This window comes from Phoca vitulina, unplaced genomic scaffold (genome assembly GCF_004348235.1).
Source record: "Phoca vitulina isolate PV1807 unplaced genomic scaffold, GSC_HSeal_1.0 scaffold23, whole genome shotgun sequence".
NCBI classification, from domain to species: Eukaryota; Metazoa; Chordata; class Mammalia; order Carnivora; family Phocidae; genus Phoca; species Phoca vitulina.
The window spans coordinates 15,468,767-15,490,853 of record NW_022589726.1 but is presented as its reverse complement, the minus strand read 5'-3'; the positions used below and the strand labels follow the sequence as shown (position 1 = coordinate 15,490,853).

Sequence of the window (22,087 nt, the reverse complement as noted above, 5' to 3'; positions counted from 1 at the left end):
GTGATTTGCATAACGGTTGAGTCCCTGCTGACGTCAAGGGGTCACTGCAGCTCCAGGTCAGATCTAGTCCTGGAAGTAGTTCCTGCCACAGAACAGTCCCACAATCACCCCACCAACCTTGCTTCCTACCCAATTCTCGAAGCACCAGGAAGTGAAACAAAGCAGCAGAGCCCCGTGCCTCCAACTCACCCTTGTCTCTGTCATCCCATCCCCCGGGAGTCTACTTCCTCCTCCTTCTTTTACCTTTCATCTCCTATCCTTTAGGCCTCCCAGAATGGGGCCAGAGGTGGGAAGAACACAGGAGATATTAAACACAGGTGAGGTGAGCTTCCCCTCCTTCCTCCCACCCCCATTTCCTTATTCCATTTGTGTCTACCATATGTAGAGAGAGGCAAACCATTTCCCACTCAAACTGAGATAACCTGTCCTGATGCTGGGAACGTTCTATCCAAAGGATAGATTTACAACAGAGTCCTAATATTTGAATCAAAATTTCATTGGGCAGTTTTGAATAGTTCTAAGGGAAGGGAGACTTCTATCAAGGGTAACTTTCTCAGAGAAGGGTCAACCTCTTGGGGAGGCTTTCAGGACCATCTGTGTGGTCAGCCATGTCCTCATTCTGACGTCCAAATTGTTCTGGGGACCCTCCACTGGGGTTGGGGCAGCCCCATATTTGGACCACCCCCCACTCCCACGCCCAACCTCACATTCTCAGCTGTTTCACTGGATGTTGCATCAGGGAGGGTGATGAAATCAGTGTCAGCGGATTTTACCCATGGATGCAACAGGCTGAAGGACTGGCCAGGGTCACTGACACGGCACACCTTCAACTCCCCAGAATTCCTGGACTTCCTAGCTGTGGGATGGGGGCTGGGTGCTAGAATATCTAAATTGGACTCCTAGCCCTTGCTTATACTGGTATCCCAAAAGAACCATCACCTGAACCCCACAGATCCTATGAAACTTTCGGCCACTAAGGCTGAGGAATCACATGGTTCTTAGCAACAACTCTCTCCCTCCAAGAGCCCTCCTGGCCTCCACAGTGAGGCCTGAAGGGGGAGCAGTAATACCTTATACATAGAGTTTTATATAGCTTCCCAGTTCACAAAGTGCCATCGGGGCCCCTCTCTTCCAGTGAAAATTACTGTTCCCAAGGGAGAGAGAGAAGCCCCCTGCTTCTTAGATAGAGGGCACCAGGTGGGAACCAAACTTCATTCCAAACTGGGCGCCCTATTCTATTGGGAAATAAATGAATGCTTCCGTTTTTGGTTTTTCCTCAGGCAGGAGGTAAGGAAATTAGGTGCTGGGGAGAAAGATCTAGCTTGAGAGGCAAAAAGATGAGGGAAAGGTTAAACAGGAAGGAACTTGAGACTAGATTCATTTAAATATTCATTCCTCCTACCCCCACCCCCTCCACAGCCATTGCGATTCATGAAGAGCATTACACATATGCCCCATCCCAGGCCTCCAGCCACAGCAACCACACGTCTCATTTCCCTTGGAGCTGAGGCTGCCTACCTGGGCTCCCCACGGAGGGGGATGATGCAGGGAGGGGAATCCCACCTGCTGTGAGTCACCTGCTAGTATAAAGGGCGGGCCTTACAATGCAGCGACCTTAAAAAGAGACTCAGAGACAAGGGGAGAAAAACAGCAGGAAGCAGCTCAGAAACTCGGTGAACAGAAGGAACCAAACCAGAGACACACAGAACGGAGAGCATCAGGCTCAGAAGGAAGGGAAGTGGGGAGAGATTCCACAAGGACCGGTGCGAGGCGCAGAGCCAGCCAGATTTGCGAAGCAGGCAACAAGATGCTGGGGAGCAGGGCTGTGATGCTTCTGCTTCTGCTTCTGCTGCTGCAGCCGCCCCGGCTGGCTCAGACCCGGGCTGTGCCTGAGGGCCGTCGCCCTGCCTGGGCTCGGGGCCAACAGCTCTCACAGAAGCTCTGCACGCTGGCCTGGAGTGCACATCCTCCGATGGGACATGTGGTAAGTAACAGGCTCTGGCACTAAACAGGAGCCTATCCAAGCTCTCCAAGGCTGCAATGGAAGACTCTGTGGCTTTGGATGGAAGCTGGAGGGTCGAAGGTCAGCCCATCACAGAGTAAGAGAGGACACGGGGGAGGGCGGTTCCTGGGAGAGTTGTGGGCCTGAGGGTCCTAGTGGAGTCTGAAAGCACTTCTCTTATCTCTTCACTCTTCCCACCCCCTCCTCCATTCCAGGACCTCCCAAGAGAAGAGGGAGATGACGAGACCACAAATGAGGTCCCCCGCATCCAGTGTGGGGATGGCTGTGATCCCCAAGGACTCCGAGACAACAGTCAGGTAGTAAGATGAGGCTGGACTACAAGGAAGAGGGGACTGGGACATTGTGGGGTATCATGGTGAACTGGGAAAAGTTCTATCTGTCCTTGTCCGTTCAGCCTGCTGTACCAAATACCACAGACCAGGTGGCTTATAAACCTCAAAAATAATTTAGTTCTCGCTGCTCTGGAGGCTGGAAGTTGGAGATCAGGGTGCTAGCACAGTCAGGTGAGGGCCTTCTTCCAGACTCCAGACTTCTCGTTGTATCTTCATACAGCAGAAGGGCCTTGGGAGTTCCGTGGGTCTCTTTTAGAAGAGTACTAATTGCGTTCAAGAGGGCCCCACCCTCATGACTTCATCGCCTCGTGAAAGCCCTTCCTCCTAATACCATTATATTGGGGGGTTAGAATTCAACATCTGAATTTTGTGGGGACACAAACATTCAGCCCATAGCAGTGTCTAAGAATGGCAAAGAACTGGGTGGGTCTTTGGTGAATGGGGTAGGAGGGAGGGATCTGGTTCCTTTCACTGCTTTCTTTCCCCCCACCCCTGCCAGTTCTGCTTACAAAGGATCCACCAGGGCCTGGTTTTTTATGAGAAGCTGCTGGGCTCAGACATTTTCACAGGGGAGCCTTCGCTACTCCCCGATGGCCCTGCGGGCCAGCTTCACGCCTCCCTCCTGGGCCTTAGGCAACTCCTGCAGGTATGAACCAGGGGCCTGGAGAATGGGGGCTTGCAGGTAGCAGAGACGAGGACCGGAGGATGAAGGATCTAGAGTTCTATCTGATCGTGTCCTGTGTCCTTTCAGCCTGAGGGGCCCCACTGGGAGACTGAGCAAACTCCAAGGCCCAGTCCCAGCCAGCCATGGCAGCGTCTCCTTCTCCGCTTCAAGATCCTTCGCAGCCTCCAGGCCTTTGGGGCTGTAGCTGCCCGGGTCTTTGCCCACGGAGCAGCAACCCTGAGCCCCTCAGGCCAACGGCTTACGGATGGCACCCAGATCTCCTTGGCTCACCAGGGCTAAAATGAACCAGCCCAAGCACCTGTGAGCCAACAAGTTAATTAGTCCATTAATTCTAATGAGACTTGCATATGTGGAAAATTCCCAATACTGACTAACTTATGCTGCTGACCTAGGACAAAGTTGAGTATTTATTAAATAGGAAGGGAAAACTTGAGATTATTTATCCTCAGGGCAGCAGCTTGGGGAGGATTATTTATTATATTTATTCTGAATTATGTACTTTTTTCAATAAAGACTTATTTATATGGATATCTGAGTCTGATTTCTAGGCTTGGCTGGGAAAAGGAAAAACAGGGCCAAAGGACTATAGCATGTATCCTTCTATTCTGCAGGGCTCCAGTGGAGAGGGCTATATCCTCATGACCTTCTGGTGTATCCATAGAGTAACTGGGATCTTTTTGGTCTGGATCCCCATATAGCTGAGCAAACTGAATGGGATTACCAAGGGTTAAGATTAGGAAGTTGGGCCCCTAAATGTCACTGCTTTTGCCACCTGACCCTGTGCCTCCTTGGCCTCTTGGCCAAGAGTGTATTTGGCCAAAGACAGGAGTCCAAATCACTGCAGGATCAGAAGTCAGAGCTGTTTTGAGCAGGAAGGGCATTCCAGGAAGACGGTGGTAAATCCCCCAAATTAATGGGGATTCTCCCTAAATGGACATCTGTGAGCCCCATCAGAGGGTTTGACTATCCAAGGGGAGGTCAACTACCTTTGAAACAAAGAGAAGAGGAAGGCTACTGTGGTCATTCCCCTTCCTTTTCTCCATAGTCACAACATTAAAAACATATGGGCTTTGGAGTCAAACTGACCCAGGCTTGTATCTTGGCTTTGTCACCAACCAGCCGAGTGACAATGGGCTAGTTATAGAACCGCTCACCATACCCCTCAACTCATAGATGGCTCTCAGCACCGCCCCCCCTCCCCGGAAGAATCTAAGGGACAGGAAAAGCTGTTCTAAACAGGGGGGTGAGAAGAAAAACATTACAAGAGGGTGCCTACTGGGGTGGCTGGAAGACAGGTCATGATTTCCTGACCTCGATCCTACATGGCCTGCTGGTGTCTCCAAAGACATTAGTCTTTGTGAGCAGAGAAGTAAAGAAGTTCAGAGAGGAAACACTTCTAGGTCAGTACAAAGTTTATTAGCCACTTCTGCTCAGAAGGGCCTCTTTCTGAACAGGACTATTCCTCTAACATACCAGCCAGAAAATAGCCGTATGTACAGGGCCTCACTTTCAGGCCATCTCAAGTTATACTAGAAACGCATTTTATTTTTATTTATTTATTTATTTATTTATTTATTTATTTATTTATTTAAAAGATTTTATTTATTTATTTGACAGAGACACAGTGAGAGAGGGAACACAAGCAGAGGGGGGTGGGAGAGGGAGAAGCAGGCTTCCCGCTGAGCGGAGAGCCCAATGTGGGGCTTGATCCCAGGACCCCGGGACCATGACCTGAGCCGAAGGCAGACGTTTAACGACTGAGCCACCCAGGCGCCCCTAGAAACACATTTTAGTGCAATGGCAGTTGTCCTGGGGTTCCCTGGGGATGAGTAACGTGTGAGGTTGTCCGGAGCCCCATGATAAACACTCAAGGTTCTAAGTTCCGGGAACCTGGTTTTTGCCCAGGTCCACACCCAAGGAATAGAAACTCTTTCAGATAAGCAATATATTGTACAAAAGAATGAATGGTTATCTTAATAGAGGAATATCTAAGACCCAGGGCTTCTCTTTGCCTGTAAAAACACCAAATTCTATCTAATACTATAAAAAGCGATCTCTAAATTCCCAGCCACCCTACCATCCCTGGCCTCCAAGAGTGATTCGTCTCCTAAGCATTGAGGAAGTGGAGACTAGACAGAGTAAATTATTGTGCAAAGCTTCACAGGCATATTAGATTGGCAGGATCATTTTAGGGGAAGGAATGGGTGTGGCCAGCTTGGGGGGGCAGGGGAGGAGACTGGTAAGCAGAGGAGGTTTATCTCCTATTCCCTTCTTCTGAGGGGAGCCTCACATGGTGGGCTGAGGCAGAAAGCTCTCAGTCTCTGCAGGAACCAAAGGAATTTAGGACTTTAATCAGGAGTGAGGGGAAGAAGGAAGGAAAAGGTTTTATTCTAGACATGAAAGAACCAGAAGAGAGAAATGGAATCCTATCATGTGTTTCTGTTCCCTACCGATGGCCAATGCTAGTGGGCACCACCACGTTAGCCTTACCAACTATTCAAATGTTGACTCCTCCCATACTGGAAAGAAGCCACTCCAAGTGCCTGAGCCCTCTAAGTACCGTCTAATTGCGCTGGCCTACCCTCAGAACTCCTATACCTCCCCAAAGAGCAGCTGGCCTCAAAGATCCCAGTTAGAGCCATGGCTAACATCTATTCTGATTCATTGGTGCCTGTTCCTTCCCCATAGTCTGCCTTTACTCCCCACTCCCAAACCCAGAGTTAACCAGCTTAGAATGGGTTTTCCATCCTTGGAGAGCAACATCATGATGTGGGGGCTAGGAAGGACAAAAGACACAGGAAGAACAGAGGAAATGTCGTTCCTAGTAGTCAGAAGGAATCAAGGGCCCGTCCGTGTAGAAATGGCTGGGGTGGAAGACATAAGCCTCATCCACGGTGTTCTGTCCAGCAAACAGTGGGTCACCATTTGTCATGATTTCTTCAATCTTCATACTGTTTCTGAAGACTAAGGTAGTCCAAAGAAAGAAATGAGGCCCTGATCTTAGGTAAGGAGTTCCCAGCAGGGAAAATGAGGGAGGATGGCAGCAGAGGCCTGAACAAGGCCTGAGGAGGCACTCAGGTCAGGGAAGGAGGAGGCATGTACATTTTCTAATAAAAGGAATCACAAAGAAATGAGCCTCCCTCCAATGAGGAGCTTAGGGCTCAGCCTTTTCTATAATGGGTAAGGGAGGGCAGTTGGTAAAGGGAATGTGTCCTGTCTTCCCCGGCCCCAGCTCATCACTTACTTTCCATTTCCTCAGTGTTCAAGTGTCTCAGGTCATGGGGCAAATCTGGCTCTGGCACTGCCGGTGACTCAGGGTCTAGAATAGGCCCCAGCTTCAGCTCTGGTCCCGTGTTTGGCTCTGACACTCTTTGTACCACATCTGGTGAGGGCTCCAACAGGGGCTCCAGTGCTGGCCCCAGATCCAGCCCTGCCTCCAGCAGTGGCTCTAACTCCAGGCCTGGCTCGTGCTCTAGCAGTGGGGCCAGGCCCGACTCCAGCTCAAATGACTCCGCTTCTGGCTCCAGCTTAAGGTCCGGCGGTTGCTGCAGCTCATCTACCTGTCTGGATACCGCAATACAGACAAAGGGGCCGGGCTTGGCTGTTTAGGTGAAGTGGGGAATGGCTGAGCAAGCAGAGACTCTCTCTCTAGGCTAAGAAGGCAACGGAGCGGGGGCGCCTGGGTGGCTCAGTCAGTTAAGTGTCAGACTCTTGGTTTCGGCTCAGGTCATGATCTCAGGGTTGTGAGCTCGAGCCCCGAGTCAGGTTCTACGCTCAGTGCGGCGGAGTCTGCTTGAGATTCTCTCTCTGCCTCTCCCTCTACCGCCCGCCCCCACTCACTCGCTCTCCTCTCTCTAAAATAAATAAATAAAATCTTAAAAAAAAAAAAAAAAGAAGGCAACAGAGCAACAGAGCAGAGGGCTTAAGAGCACAGGCTTTGGAATCAGGCTTGCCAGAGTTTGAATCCTATTATTTATTAGATGGGTGATCTTCAGCTTTCTGAGCCTCAGATTTATCATCGATAAAAAGGGAACACCGCCACCTAATAACACTTGAGAGGCAGTAGGATGGTTAAAAGAAGGACTTTGGAATCTGGCAGACCTGGATCCTTTATTAGCCATGTGCCATAGGCATGCCACGTCACCACACTAAACCTCAGGTTCTTCGGCTACAGTCATACCCAAGGCTGCCTCACGGGACTATTACGGAGATTCGATAAATAAGAAACTAAACACAAACATTTAGCCCCGTACCTGCCATATAAGAAACTTTCATTAAACGTGGCTGTTATCACCTACTTGGATGGATTCTCAAAAGAATTCAATAAAACGAAAAAAAATCTGTTCTTAAAAAAATATCTAGTACCATGCTTCAAGTAGATGCCCATGAACATCAGTGATTATGACGATTATTAGCAGGAAAGCCCTGTAGAAACAACCAAGGATGGCAGCAGAACACTAGAGAGGAAAGAGGTTAGCGGAACGAGAAAAAAAACCTAGAGGCTGGAGAGTATGGGTCAGTAGGAGAGAAGGCCGGCAAGGTGAACTAAGCAGGTTCGGGTCACTACATCAGCCCACGAGAGTTAGGGAGGATGGGCGAAAAATGCATCTCTCACCTGTTAGAGACCACGATGAGCTTATGTTTCAGGTATTTCCTCCGTTCCTGGAGATTAACTGTGGGGCACACACGCAGGAGGACAGGGAGGTCAGGGGGCTGGACGCATAGCCCCAGGACCCCTCGTGCAAATGGTCCTGATAATCACATCTCCCTGCTAACCAGCAGTGTCCTAGGCACAAATCCTTTCACTTCTCTGGCTATCAGTTTTTCCACGTCTGGAAGAAAGGCGTTGGATCTGTAGATGTCCGAGAATCCCTGCCACCTTCCAGTCACGTATGTCCATGATTCTCACCTTTCTCCTGGTAGTAGCGCCCGAAAGCCTCATCCCGGGGGATCCGGGGGTAGAGGAAGCGCAGTGGGTTCTCAGGGATGTTCTCTTCAGTGAGCAGCTGGTAGTGGCCAATGATTTTGGTCAGCGGCAGAGACTGCAGCACGTCCTTGGTGAAGGGCTGCACGGAGTAGATGAGCACCCTATCTGTAGAAGGGAACAGGCAGGCCTGAAGGAAGAGGTGGGGCCTGGGACGTCCCGCCCTGGTGTCCAACCCCAAGTCTGCTGAGAGATTCAGGACAGAGCCAGGGAAGCCCAGGGCCGGCCGAGGGGCAGAGAGGACAGGCTGTGGGCACGTCGGGGCAGAGCAGCTGACCATCAGCCTGGTGTTCCACCCAGGAGCAGGTAATGCCCCCTTCCGACGTTTCACTGAAGCGCAGGAGAAAGGTGCCGGAGATGGTCTTCTTCAGCAGCTTGCGCTCCTTGCTCCGGCTCACAAAGCCCATGATGCGTCTGAAACACAGAAAAGCTGCTGTGAGGCCAACCCGCCTCCCTGCTCTCCCGCTCTCCTTGTCCGGGGAGAGAGGTGCCAGCTTTTGGCCCTCGCTCTCGGCCAAGTCACTTCATCTTACTGACCGTATCCACCTTCCAGGGTTGGAAGAGGTGCAAGGCTTCCGCGAGGTCACGTAGATGAAAAGCACCTTGTAAAAGGCAAAGTGCTATACAAATGAGCAGGCAGTGTGGTGGGAAGAGGTAGGCTTGTATTCAGACAGGACTATACGCATTGGGTGAATTCTCTAACTTCTCTGCGGCTCAGCGTGGTTGTAAAGATTACACGAGAGAATTCATAAAGAGCGCCCAGCAGGCTCTGGAGCACAACAGATGCTGGACGCGCGCTGCCTAAGACTATTTGGCACACGGGAGGGGGTGCGACCTTGCAACCTCGCACCAGTGTTTGCTCTCTCCCTTTCCGCCACATGAGGGCGCCCGGAGTCCGCTCTCAAGCGCAGAAAGGCAGAAAGGGAGGGATGGGGAGAAGGAGGCTGACCAAGGCCTTACCCATCATTCCAGAGATCCTTCAGGTGGTCATGTACCAGCTCCAGAATTTTGTCTAACCACGTCCAGAATGGTAGCTTGCCAGGAGGGCTCTCTCGCTGCAGGAGGAATGGGAAGGCAGGAAGAGACGTGGAGGTGCCCACAGTGAGCAGAAGAAGTAAGGCGGGGAAGGACTAGTGTTTGCACAGGGGCTAGATCTAGCCGCACAGGATGCAGGGAGTTACCTTAGTGAAGTCAGCCCAGGATAACAATGCACCCTCCGTCCTAGAGTTCTGCCCTGTGGGCAGACAGACAGTGCAGATAATGGAAGGAGGCAAGGCTAGGGTCCCTGGAATAGAAAGGATAGAGGGCTGGGGAAACAACAGCTAGGGAAAGGCTGAGAGAAAAGGTCTGTACCAAACAGCTTGTTCCTCAGCATGCTCAGCTGGTCTGGGTCAAGGCCTCGGCCCACATAGGAGGAGAACTGCCAACTGAGTGCAGGGCCCAGCAAGCTCCAGGGAGCCTTGCAGGGGCTGGAGAAGAACTGCTGATTCTGCAAGGGTAAGAAGAGGGCAGAATGGCTCAGAAGGAGCGCCCTCATACCAAGCTTCCACACCCCTCCTAGCCTTCCCTCACTGTTGGCCCCACCTCCTACCTGGGGGTTTGAGCTAAGCAGATTGAACCAAAGAACCGAGGCCCAGGCAATGGAGACTTGGTTCATGTTAGAAATAATCACCACAGGGAGGGTGTCCGTCTGAAGAGAAAACAGGAGTCAGAGGGGGGATGTGATGTTTCTAGCTCTGACAGGGGCAAAGGGGGAGAATTTCCCACGCTGAGAGGCTTCTATTTAACCCCTCCTTAATGCCTTCGGCCAAATCTGCTTCATCTCTCCCTGCCCTCCATTTTCACTCACTTTCAGCTCCTGCTTCAGACCCTGGTAGGTGTATTTGACTGTAATACTGATGATGTGCAGTTCCTCTGTCACACCCAGCATTCCCTAGGACAGCCGAAGACACAACAGTCAGAGGGCCCTTTGGCAAGTTCCTCCCATCCCCCGATCCTCTGTCCAGCCCTCACCTTATTGCAGCCCTTTCCTGAACCACCTGAACGTTGCTCCACCAGAGTCTGTGAGTTGAGAGAAGGAGAGAAAAATGCCAGAGTGGGGACTCCAGGATCCCCGGTACCCCCTATTTTGCCTCAAGACTTCCCAAGGCCTGGGAACTTCCCTTAGCCTGTTCCATTGGACCAGAAGCTTAAGCTACTAGTCCTTCTTACCAGGTAGCCGAAGTCCCAAATTAAGCCCTGACTCTGCCCTTTCTCGGGGGTCAAAGTTTTCTGGTTTGAGGTTAGAATGTTGAACTTCCGGAAGCTATTCCAGGAGGAAGAAGATATATGGAGAACAGGAGCAGAGTTACTCTACAAACTCAGCAGGAAAAACAACAAAAATTCCACTTCATGTCAGACCTCCCCTTCTCCCTTCGTCCATACCCCAACCAAATAAACCCCCCCCCCCCCGTCTGTGCCCCCATGTGGCTGTGCAGGTCACGCAGTGCACAAACGTTTGCAGCATCTTGTCAGACACCTACCTTTGTGATTGAGGAGGATTCCTGAAAAGAAATTAAAAAAAAAAAAAATCATTGGGAAGCAAAACAGTGTAGGAGTTAGGAATTTAGTCGTTAGGATCAGACAGACCTGGGTTCGAACCCAGATCTGCGCTCTCTAGCCATGTGGCCTTGCACAAGAGACACGACCTCTCTGGGCTTGTTTCTTCATTTGAATGACGCACTGATAATACCTAACTCATGGGGTTCCTGTGACAAATGAGGACGTGACAAGCTGCATGTCATATAGTGCTCAACAAAAGCGAGGGGTTATTATTTCTGAGGTAGGAATCGACGGCATAAGAACACAGCCCCAGGGCCTTATGGTGAAGAATGTGTGTCTCCTCAGCCCCAGCAGCCCATGTCCTGGCCGCCCCATGGTCCCATGTGCCCCAACTTACCTGTCAATGAAGACTTCTGCAGTCAGTGACTCATTGCCTTCCTGGAGTCTCACCAGCAGCCTAAGGGGAAGGGAGGTGGATAGGGGGAAGCAGTCAGCTTTAATCTCCTGGATAGATGAAGAAGAAGAAGAAAAGGAAGGAGGATGAGGGGGAGGGGGAGGAGACGAAGGAGACGAAGACGACAAAGACGACGAAGACGAAGACGACGAAGACAAAGACGAAGACGAAGAAGAAGAAGGTGGATTGAGGAGAAAAGAGAGAAGACAAGAGCAGAAAGATCTGTAAAGCCAGAAAGGAAACAGTAGTACCAGGGCTGGAAAAAAGCAGCAGGAATGAGTTCTGAAATGCCAACCTTGTTTGGACAGTGAACTTGCTCCCAGTCTTGAGGATGAGGGGTCGATGGGGAGTTTGGGGCATGCAGGGCTGGGTTTCTACCACGAAGGCTCTGCGGAGAGAATATACAGCTCAGGCTCTGTAAGAACGGCCCCTCGTGCTCTTTCCTTCTGCCCCTCCCAGGAGGCCCCACCCCGGCCTCTGGACCTTCGGAGCAGGTGCTGTAGCAACTCTGTGACCTGGGCCATCCGCAGGTCCACCCCTTTGGTCAGAGGGTCATCCGGATAGCTAACCAGGCGACTCAATCCCTTCAGCTCCTGCAACAGCTGGCGCAGGTGAAACAACAGCTTGGCTCCAGCTGTGAACCTGGGTGATAGGATTCCAGAGAGAGAGAGAACTGATGAGTTTCCTGGGGCCCCCGGACAGGCTCCAGAAGCTCCCCTTTAACTATGTGGAGAGGCAGAAACTGACTGGGACGAAAAAAGAACCCAGGAAGCATATGAAAGATTATACAACATGATTCATAATCCAAGAAATAAAAATCAGAGCCACTTTCACACATAAAACTGGTGAAAGAGGGCGCCTGGGTGGCTCAGTCGTTAAGCGTCTGCCTTCGGCTCAGGTCATGATCCCAGTGTCCTGGGATCGAGTCCCACGTCGGGCTCCCTGCTCGGCAAGAAGCCTGCTTCTCCCTCTCCCATTCCCCCTGCTTGTGTTCCTGCTCTCGCTGTCTCTCTCTCTGTCAAATAAATAAATAAAATCTTTAAAAAAAAAAAACTGGTGAAAGATTTATTTCTGGGATGCCTGGTGGCTCAGTTGGTTGAGCATCTGCCTTCAGCTCCGGTCATGATCCCAGGGTCCTGGGATTGAGTCCCACATCGGGCTCCCTGCTCGCCGGGGAGCCTGCTTCTCCCTCTGCCTGTCGCTCCCCATGCTTGTGCTCTGTCAAATAAATAAATAAAATCTTTAAAAATTTATTTATTTGACAGAGAGAGTGACAGCGAGAGAGGGAACACAAGGAGTTGTAAGTTCAAGCCCCACATTGGGTGTAGAGATTACTTAAAAATAAAATCTTTACAAGAGATGTATAGATGTATATTTATGTATATGCATAGGGAAAATCTAAAAAATGTATTTAAAAGCTCTAACAATGAGTACCCCTGCATGATAAGGTTATGCAGATGGGTAGTTTTTACTTTCTTTTCTTTTAAATTGTCTGATTTTTTTTTTCCAATTGGGACACATTATATTTATAATGTGAAAAATCAAAGCTCTTTTTTAAGATTTTATTTATTTATTTGACAGAGGGAGACACAGCGAGAGAGGGAACACAAGCAGGGGAGTGGGAGAGGGAGAAGCAGGCTTCCCGGAGAGCAGGGAGCCGGATGTGGGGCTTGATCCCAGGACTCTGGGATCATGACCTGAGCCAAAGGCAGACACCTAACGACTGAGCCACCCAGGCGCCCTCCTCTTTCTTTTTTTTTTTTTTTTAAAGATTTTATTTATTTATTTTAGAGAGAGAGAGGGAGAGTGGGGGGGGGGGTGGAGGAGAAAAGGGGGAGGGAGAAGGAGGGGGAAAGAATCTCAAGCAGACTCCACTCTGAGTGGGGAGCCCCCCATATGGCGTTCAGTCCCATGAGCCCAAGACCATGACCTGCCCCAAACCAAGAGTTGGAGGTTTAAACGACTGACTTTCACTCAGGTCATGATCTCAGGGTCCTGGGATTGAGTCCCATGTTGGGCTCTACGCTCAGTGGGGAGTCTGCTTCTCGCTCTCTCCCTCTGCCCCTCTCCCCCACCCCATACTCTCTCTCTCAAACACATACATACATAAAATTTTTAAAAACAAAACAAACAATGAAACAAAGGATCAACACAATAACAATAACATCACCAAAAAGAATAGGTATACCCTTTAACCCAGGAATACCACTTCTGGGGATTTATATTACAGAAATAATTAGGGATGTAAATAAAGATGTAGCTATGAGGATATTTACTGCAGCACTGTTTAAAATAGCAAGAAATCGGGGCACCCAGATGGCTCAGTCAGAGGAGCATACAACTCTTGATCTCAGGGCTGTGAGTTTGAGCCCCGCATCGGGTGTAGAGGTTGTTTAAATAAATAAATAAACTTAAAAAAAAATCCTTTCCCATCTTGCAAGATGGTGGGTGAAAAAGATGAGAAGCCAGACGCTAAGGAGAAGAAACCTGGAGCCAAGAAGGCTGATGCTGGTGGCAAGATTAAGAAAGGTAACCTCAAGGCTAAAATGCCAAAGAAAGGGAAGCCCCACTGTAGCCAAAACCCTGTCCTAGTCAGAGGAATTGGCAGATATTTCCCATCGGCTATGTATTCCAGAAAGGCCATGTACAACAGGAAGTATTCAGCAGCTAAATCCAGAGTTGAAAAGAAAAAGGAGAAGGTTCTTGCTACTGTCACAAAACCAGTTGGTGGTGACAAGAATGGTGGAACCTGAGTGGTTAAACTTCACAAAATGTCTAGGTATTATCCTACTGAAGATGTGGCTTGAAAGCTGTTGAGCCACGGCAAAAAAACCCTTTCCGTCAGCATGTGAGAAAACTGCAAGCTAGTGTCACTCCTGGCCCCATATTTTCTTTTTTTTTTAAGATTTTATTTATTTGGGAGAGAGAGAAAGAGAACATGAGCAGGGGGAAGGGCACAGGGAGAAGAAGAAGCAGATTCCCTGCTGAGCAGGGAACCCCATTCCGGGCTCGATCTCAGGACCCTGAGATCATGATCTGAGCGGAAGGCAGACACTTAACTGACTGAGCCATGGAGGCGCCCCTCCTGGCCCCATTGTGATCATCCTCACTGGGCTCCACAGAGGCAAGAGGGTGGTTTTCCTGAAGCATTTGAGCAGTGGCTCGCTACTTGTGACTGGACCTCCGGCCCTCAGTCGAGTCCCGCCATGAAGAACACACCAGAAATCTGTCATTGCCACCTCCACCAAAATTGCTATCAGCAGTGTGAAAATTCTCAACATCTCACTCATCAGTACGCACTGATGCTTACTTCAAGAAGAAGTTGCATAAACCCAGATACCAGGAAGGTGAGATCTTCAAAAGGGAAAAAAAAAAAGTGAGATTATGGAGCAGCACAAGGTTGATCAGAAAGGGGCGCCTGGGTGGCTCAGTTGGTTAAGTGTCTGCCTTTGGCTCAGGTCTTGATCCCAGGGTCCTGGGATCGAGCCCCACATCGGGCTCCCTGCTCAGCGGGAAGCCTGCTTCTCCCTCTCCCTCTGCTGTTTCCCCTGCTTGTGTGCTCTCTCTCTCTGTCAAATAAATAAATAAAATCTTAAAAAATAAAAAATAGTGATTCTGTATGCTAAGCCCTATATACCTGTTTTCAATTTACATGAACATTGTTGTGATTCATTCTTAATAGTTTACTTTTTATTTATTTATTTTTAAGATTTTATTTATTTATTCGACAGAGGGGCAGGGGAGAGAGCACAAGCAGGGGGAGTGGCAGAGGGAGAGGGAGAAGCAGGCTCCCCGCTGAGCAGGGAGCCTGATGTGGGACTAGATCCCAGGACCCTGGGATCATGACCTGAGCCGAAGGCAGACGCTTAACCAACTGAGTCACCCAGGCGCCCCAATAGTTTACTTTTTAAAATATTATTTATTTACTTTTTTAAAAAGTAAACTCTACCCCCAATATGGGGCTTGAACTCATGACCCCAAGATTAAGAGTCGCATGCTCTACCAACTGAGCCAGCCAAGCATCCCCATTTTTAATAAATTATAATGAGTTTTCTCATTAGAAAATATTTAAAACAGTAGGTATTCTAAGTACATTGAAAGGCATACTGGATATTTTTTCCACATCACAAAAAAATTAATATAAAAGAGCTTACTAAAAAAAATAGCAAGAAATTAAAAAACAACCTAAATGTCCAAAAATAGGAGTTCATTAACTAAATTATGTTACCTCCATACAGGGAACTATAAGGCAACCATTAAAAATAACATGGGTATGGGGCACCCGGGTGGCTCAGTTGGTTGGGCAACTGCCTTCGGCTCAGGTCATGATCCTGGAGTCCCGGGATCGAGTCCCGCATCAGGCTCCCTGCTCAGCGGGGAGTCTGCTTCTCCCTCTGACCCTCCCCCATCTCATGTGCTCTCTCTCTCTCATTCTCTCTCTCTGAAATAAATAAATAAAAATCTTAAAAAAAAAATAAAAATAAAAATAAAAAAATAAACAAACAAACCAACCCAAAAACATGGGTAGGGGTGTCTGGCTAGCTCAGGTGGTAGAGCATGGGACTCTCGATCTCAGGGTGGTAAGTTCGAGCCCCATGTTGGTGTAGGGTTTACTTAATAAATAAATAAAATCTTAAAAAAAAAACATCAGCCTGTCTTATTTAAAAAAGAATAACATGGGTAAATACTGTAATACACTGCTAAGTTAAAAAGCAAAAACCACAGTTCTCAAAATAGTACAAAATGTATCACAGTAGCTACATCTGGGTAGTAAGATAATAACAGGTAATGGTCACTCTTTTTTTTTGACATTATAGTCATTACAGTTAAAAAAAAAAAAAGTAGAGGGGTACCTGGGTAGCTCAGCTGGTAAAGCGGCTGGCTTGTGATCTCGGCTCAGATCATGATTTCAGGGTCCTGGGATCGAGCCCTGCACTGGGCTCCACAGTCAGTAGGGAATCTGCTTAAGGATTCTCTCTCTCCTTCTCCCTCAGTCCCTCCTTCCCTCCCTCGCCCTGTTCGCATTCTCTCTCTCTCTCTAAAGTAAATAAATAAATCTTAAAAAAAAAAAAAGTAAAACATCTATTTCTTGGGTGATTAAAAAGGAAGGAGAAACCACCTTGTGGATTAACCCATTCCTTTCACCAAAGCAAAGACTGGGCTCCGGGTTCCCTGCGTGGTCACTGTGGTCAGACCAGGGAGCCGGGATCATTTTGGCGAGCAGAGAGTAAGGACAGCAACAGCTTTTGCCTAGATAGGCAATTCAGTACATGAATGAGGAAATTCCTTACAATTCACCATTTACAATGTACAAAGCACAGCAGGGTGGCTGGGACAAGGGCAGGCAGGAGGTGCCTCTCACCACTTCTCCAGCTGTTCCAAGCCTCCATCTGCAGGGGCTCCAATGCAGGCTTTCTGCTGCTGGACTTTCCATTCCTCCAACTTGGGCAGCAGTAGCTCAACGAGGGTCGTTAGTTGGCCTAGCAATGCTTTGATGGCATCCAGCACCTCCTACGAAAGACATAGAGTGAGTGGTGAGCACTTCTCACCATCACCCTCCACCACCCAACCGGGGAGGAAGAGACAAAGAAGCCAAGGCTAAGAGGCCAGGGCTCCCACATCCCTCATTTGCCCCTGCTCCCTGCTGCCCACTTCCTCTGTCTGCCTCCCACCTTTCTCCTTTTGTCCAGTTCATTGAGAGTCTCCTGCAGAAGCTGCTGCTGTCTCATCTGATGGGGATCTAAAGAGAGTGTCTTCACTGGATGGCAGGAGCAGGAGTGAGACAGAGGTTCAGACCTAGGGTTCCTTCCCCTCTCCATCCTGACCAGGACCGCAGTCAGAGTCAGGTGGGGGGAATTCTGAAGGGGGAAGAAGGGGAACCAAGCAAAGCAGAGGCACCTCTGGGCCCTCGGGTGAATTCTGAATGGTCATGCTGGAGCTAAAAGCCCACTCAATCTGCTAAGCAGTTTTCCACACATCTCCCCCAACGTCCACCAACTGTCCCTCAGCCACACCTCCAGCGCAACCTCCATAACATCCGCCAGCCCTTGTAGCCTTGCCTGGCAGACGGACTGGAGCCGGGGTGGTGTACTAGCCAGAGGAGGATTATTGCTTCCTGGGGCTTTTCACTTCCCCTTTCTTCCACCCTTGGCCTCCCAGCAGGCATCTGCCTTCCCCCACCCCTCGGTGTGCTTGCTTCCTACCTTGGGCCTGGATCTTATATCGGAAGCAGAAGACATCCTGCTGGTCTTTCAGTTGGCAGATGGATTTCACCAGCTTCTGTAGAGGGGATAAGACCCAGATGAGGCTGCTTCTGTGGGAGGCAGCAGGCTGAGCACTACCCACCCCGACTCTTGCCACATCCACTAACCTCCATCATAGCCTTTAATTCCAGGATCCGGGATTCGATCTCATGCTGCTGGCTCTCTACGGGTGCTTCGAGAGCTGGCTCTCCTTGCTCCTGAAATAAAAGCCTCTGAGCACACTTCAATTCTGACCTTCCATCCCTGAAATCCAGGCCTGCAATTGTATCACAGGATGTGATGTCCTTTCCACGGTCACTCTCTACTCCAGGAGCGTTCAAAAATCACTACAAATTGTTCTTACCAACTGAGCCCTCTGAGCCTGGATCAGAATTCTTTTTTCTTCCAGAAGGAGATTAAAGATCATCTCAGCCAACTGGGTAGGGCCCTGGGGAAAGGCCTGCAGTAGGAAGATAAAGAATTGACTGAACTCAACTGTCTTCAATGATCTAGCCCTCCAGACCTTCCCCACCAGTGACCCCAGGACTTCCCCCTTCAGGGCCCCTAGCTCTTCCCCTCTTCACCACTGGTACCCTAAAACCTAGCCTCTTCCCAACAGGGTCATCTAGACTTTGCCTTTCTCTCTGCCAGTGATCCCCTAAGTCCAGACCTCGTCCTCCCTTTCCCCAGATCTGCCCCCATCCCTTCACATCTCCAGGTCCTCTTCCATACCCTAAACCATACTCCTCTACACTCAGTCCCCTTTCTTTTTTTAAAGATTTTATTTATTTGCGAGAGAGAGAATGAGAGACAGAGAGCATGAGAGGGAGGAGGGTCACAGGGAGAAGCAGACTCCCTGCTGAGCAGGGAGCCCGATGTGGGACTCGATCCCGGGACTCCAGGATCATGACCTGAGCCGAAGGCAGTCGCCCAACCAACTGAGCCACCAGGCGCCCCCTCAGTCCCCTTTCTATTCAGCTTTTTGGCTGTGCCTGGCTCCTCCGAGTACCTGAATGTCCCGAGAGAATTTGCGCAAGTTGTGCTGCAGTAACAAGCAGCCGGGGTCCTGGCTGCAGCGGCCACACTCGTTGTTCAGTTGGTCCAAGAAGTGGAAGAACAGCACGGTAGCCTTGGAATCATCATTGCCCAGCGCAGCCTCCTGCCTGGGCACCGGGAACAACAAGGATTAGGATCTCCGCAGGGCTGCTACTGTCTTTCGAGGCCTTCTAACCCCTTCCTACCCTCGGTATCTCCAGGATCCTGGGGTCTCAGAAGAAATTACTTTCCTCATTCCACCCGCACCCAACTTCCTGAGGCGCTCACCAGTTCTGATCTTCAATCCAGACAGCTAAGTACTGTCGGATGTCCATGGGCAGGACGCTCTCTGAGTACAGCTGGTGCAGCTGATCCTGAAACGGGTTGTTGAGGTTCTGCAACATCTCCCACTGCGCCATTTGGGGTCTGAGTCTGAAGGATGCACGTACCCAACCGGAAATTTTGCTGGATTAAATCATCCACAGTTTCATGACTGCTTATCACTACAATAAAAATTTTTAATTATACAGGTAAGAAAAAAATACACACATACACACACACAATTCAAGCTACATTGACCCCACTCCCAATTTTCGTCCCTTCCCCTTCTCTTCACAGGTAACCAGTATTATCAGTTTGGTTCATATCCTTGCATGGAGTACTATTTAAGAGCTCCAGTATGTGGGCCTTTTGTTTTAATAATTTTCAAACACACACCAAGTAGAGTGAATAGTACAGGAATCATCCATGTACCCATCCCATCATTCAGCTTCACTAAGCAATATTTCCACCATCTTTATTTCATCTACCACCCTCAATGAATTTATTTTAGATTGATTTGCTTGTATTTGTATTCACTTATGCTGGAGCATTTCAAGATCATAAATGGGTCATAACTATTTATTTCAGCATGATCCCTGCTGGCCCCAAAGCTTTATCAAGGACCGAAACCTTTTTTTTTTTTTTTTTAAATTTATTTGAGAGAGTGAGAGAGAGAGCACAAAAAGGGGGGAGGATCAGAGGGAGAAGCAGACTCCCCGCTGAGCAGGGAGCCCGATGCGGGACTCCGGGGATCATGACCTGAGCCGAAGGCAGTCACTTAACCAACTGAGCCACCCAGGCACCCAAGGACCGAAACCTCTTTAGAGATAGGTATACCTTATAATCTGCTTTCCATATAGTAAGGAGGAACTCCATTCCAGATATTTAAATACTGCACAAGGGGTCACTCAATCCCTAAGACTGTGATACTTTTTTTTTTTTTTTTTAAGATTTTATTTATTTATTTGAGAATGAGAGAGAGAGAGCACATGAGAGGGGGGAGGGTCAGAGGGAGAAGCAGACTCCCTGCGGAGCAGGGAGCCCGATGTGGGACTCGATCCTGGGACTCCAGGATCATGACCTGAGCTGAAGGTAGTCGCTTAACCAACTGAGCCACCCAGGCGCCCATGACTGTGATACTTTTAAGACCTCTATCAACCTCTGATTCTTCATGTAGATTATCAACTTTGTGAAAAACCCGGAAATTTCTTCTTTTATTCTCCCCCCGCCCCCCCACTGCGACAGGGTTGGGCAAAGAAAGCACAGGTGTTTGTTTTTTTTCACTGTGAAATTTCACTCCAAACTGGTTTTTGGGTCACCAAGTAGGCTGGGCTAAGAATCTTTCTTCCTCTCTTTCCCTGCCCCCTGCCATCTGTCTTTTTAGGAAATCAAAACTTATTCTTGCTGCAGCCTGAACCTAACAGAAAAGAGTATTTACATACATCTGTGGTCTTAAAAAGGTCACATGATCTTATTACAAATGAAAGAAAAATGTCGGGTGGGAGAGATTCTCTTCCAACAGTATGAATAATCATGAGATGCTTTTCTACCTCTTTGAAGTAGAAACACAGGGAGGAAAGGACTGGTCAGAAGCTCCTATTTTTCATTTTAATCCTCTTACTAGTGCTTGGCTTTTTAAACTATGCACCTGTACTGCTTTAAAAAAAAAATGGGGGGGGGGGGCGCCTGGGTGGCTCAGTCGTTGGGCGTCTGCCCTCCGCTCGGGTCATGATCCCGGGGTCCTGGGACCGAGCCCCACATCGGGCTCCCTGCTCCGCGGGAGGCCTACTTCTCTCTCTCCCACTCCCCCTGCTTGTGTTCCCTCTCTCGCTGTGTCTCTCTCTGTCAAATAAATAAATAAAATCTTTAAAAAACCAAACAAACAAAAACAAATGGGGGGCGCCTCGGTGGCTCAGTTGATAAGCATCTGCCTTCCGCTCGGGTCATGATCCCGGGGTCCTGGGATCGAGCCCCGCGTCCAGCTCTCTGCTCGGTGGGGAGCCTGCTTCTCCCTCTCCTGCCTGCCGCTCTGCCTACTTGTGCTCACGCTCACTCTCTCTCTGCCAAATAAATAAAATCTTTAAAAAAACAAAACAAAACAAAAAAACAAATGGAGGGGCGCCTGGGTGGCTCAGTAGTTAAGCATCTGCCTTCGGCTCAGGTCATGATCCCAGAGTCTTAGGATCGAGCCCCGCATCGGGCTCCCTGCTCCGCCGGAAGCCTGCTTCTCCCTCCCCCACTCCCCTTGCTTGTGTTCCTTCTCTTGCTGTGTCTCTCTGTCAAATAAATAAATAAATAAAATCTTAAAAAAAAAAAACAAACCCACAAATGGAGAAGCCCCACTTCTCAAGGAACGAATCTCGGTTAGTATTAAAAGAGCAAGGTGGCAAGTTACCCCTAAGGTTTAAATACGAAAAAACAAAACAAAAAAACCCCACGGTCTTCCCAAATAGATCGCAAACACGAGGGTTAAAGACTGTAACACAACTTTTTTTCCAGCCATCCCTCACTCTCTTAGGCATATATTTTGTGCTCAATCAGCTTTTTGGAAAAGAACTGCAATTTGTATGTGACCACAGGCAAATCGTTTCACCTTTCTGTCCCTTATACTTTTTTTTTTTTTTTTTTTTAAGATTTTATTTATTTGACAGAGAGAGACACAGCGAGAGAGGGAACACAAGCAGGGGGAGAGGGAGAGAGAGAAGCAGGCTTCCCGCCGAGCAGGGAGCCCGATGCAGGGCTCGATCCCAGGACCCTGGGATCATGACCTGAGCCGAAGGCAGACGCCTAACGACTGAGCCTCCCAGATGCCCCTGTGCCTTATACTTCTTAACATAACAACGAAGGAAGTGAAATCGTATCTACCTTTAGACATCGTTTTTTTGGTGAGAATCAAAATTAAGACTAAGACCGGAAGGTAAAAGCATCAGCTAAGGGTATCGGAGGCTGCCGGGGAGTTTGGGAAGACGGGTGTTAGGGTTGGAGAGCTGGGCTGGATGGGGAGATTCGGTTATGCAGCAGGAGACAGCTATTTCAACCTGGGGAGGAAGTTTTACCACTACGGGGCGTACCTCCGGGGCCTGCCGCCTTTCCCGGGTAGGAACTCGCGCCTGCACCCAGACCCCCGCACGCCCCCTCTGGGCCCGTACCTGGTAAGGGTCTCAATCCCAGCTTTCTCCAGCGGCTCAGGGCAAGGCTTCCGGCCGCAAAAACTCGGACGCGGGCTCCGCCCCCGGCTTCGACCCGCCCCTCGGATCCGCCCCCTTGTAGCTCACGGTCTGGAGCGGACGGCTGAACTCGGGAGCTCGCCATTCGCTGCCTGGCAACCCCGACGCTGGCTGCCATTCAGCCAAACTTTCCTAAGTCATTGGCGCCGCCACAAGTCCTCTCCCCGCGGGGCGGGACAAGAGGAGCCGAAACCACACACCCCCAGCTCCAGCGATTGGTGGGAAAGCTCAACTACGCCCCGC

General features: G+C 49.5%; 2 protein-coding genes across 3 annotated transcripts; one reads left to right on the top strand and one right to left on the bottom strand.

Annotated features, from left to right (window-relative positions):
- Positions 1-1,211: 1,211 nt before the first annotated feature.
- Positions 1,212-3,456, top strand: IL23A (interleukin 23 subunit alpha). Its single transcript, XM_032420893.1, has 4 exons — positions 1,212-1,984; positions 2,218-2,319; positions 2,855-3,001; positions 3,107-3,456. Exons 1-4 carry the CDS (start codon positions 1,808-1,810, stop codon positions 3,317-3,319), a joined length of 639 nt encoding a protein of 212 aa, XP_032276784.1. The 5' UTR covers positions 1,212-1,807; the 3' UTR covers positions 3,320-3,456.
- Positions 3,457-4,748: 1,292 nt separating this feature from the next.
- STAT2 (signal transducer and activator of transcription 2) lies at positions 4,749-21,886 on the bottom strand. Of its 2 annotated transcripts, none has more exons than XM_032420880.1 (24): positions 21,767-21,886; positions 18,585-18,799; positions 18,271-18,424; positions 17,626-17,721; positions 17,390-17,479; positions 17,223-17,298; positions 16,692-16,759; positions 16,382-16,530; positions 11,503-11,661; positions 11,315-11,407; positions 10,963-11,022; positions 10,547-10,567; positions 10,236-10,329; positions 10,038-10,085; positions 9,874-9,957; positions 9,616-9,714; positions 9,378-9,513; positions 9,206-9,258; positions 8,985-9,079; positions 8,302-8,438; positions 7,950-8,132; positions 7,656-7,713; positions 6,285-6,604; positions 4,749-6,004 (listed from the first exon to the last, which is right to left on the bottom strand). In XM_032420880.1, exons 2-24 carry the CDS (start codon positions 18,713-18,715, stop codon positions 5,862-5,864), a joined length of 2,547 nt encoding a protein of 848 aa, XP_032276771.1. In that variant the 5' UTR covers positions 18,716-18,799; positions 21,767-21,886; the 3' UTR covers positions 4,749-5,861. The 2 variants fall into 2 exon arrangements, with proteins under 2 accessions (XP_032276771.1, XP_032276770.1); XM_032420879.1 differs by having other exon boundaries at positions 16,692-16,777; positions 21,767-21,885.
- Positions 21,887-22,087: the final 201 nt, after the last annotated feature.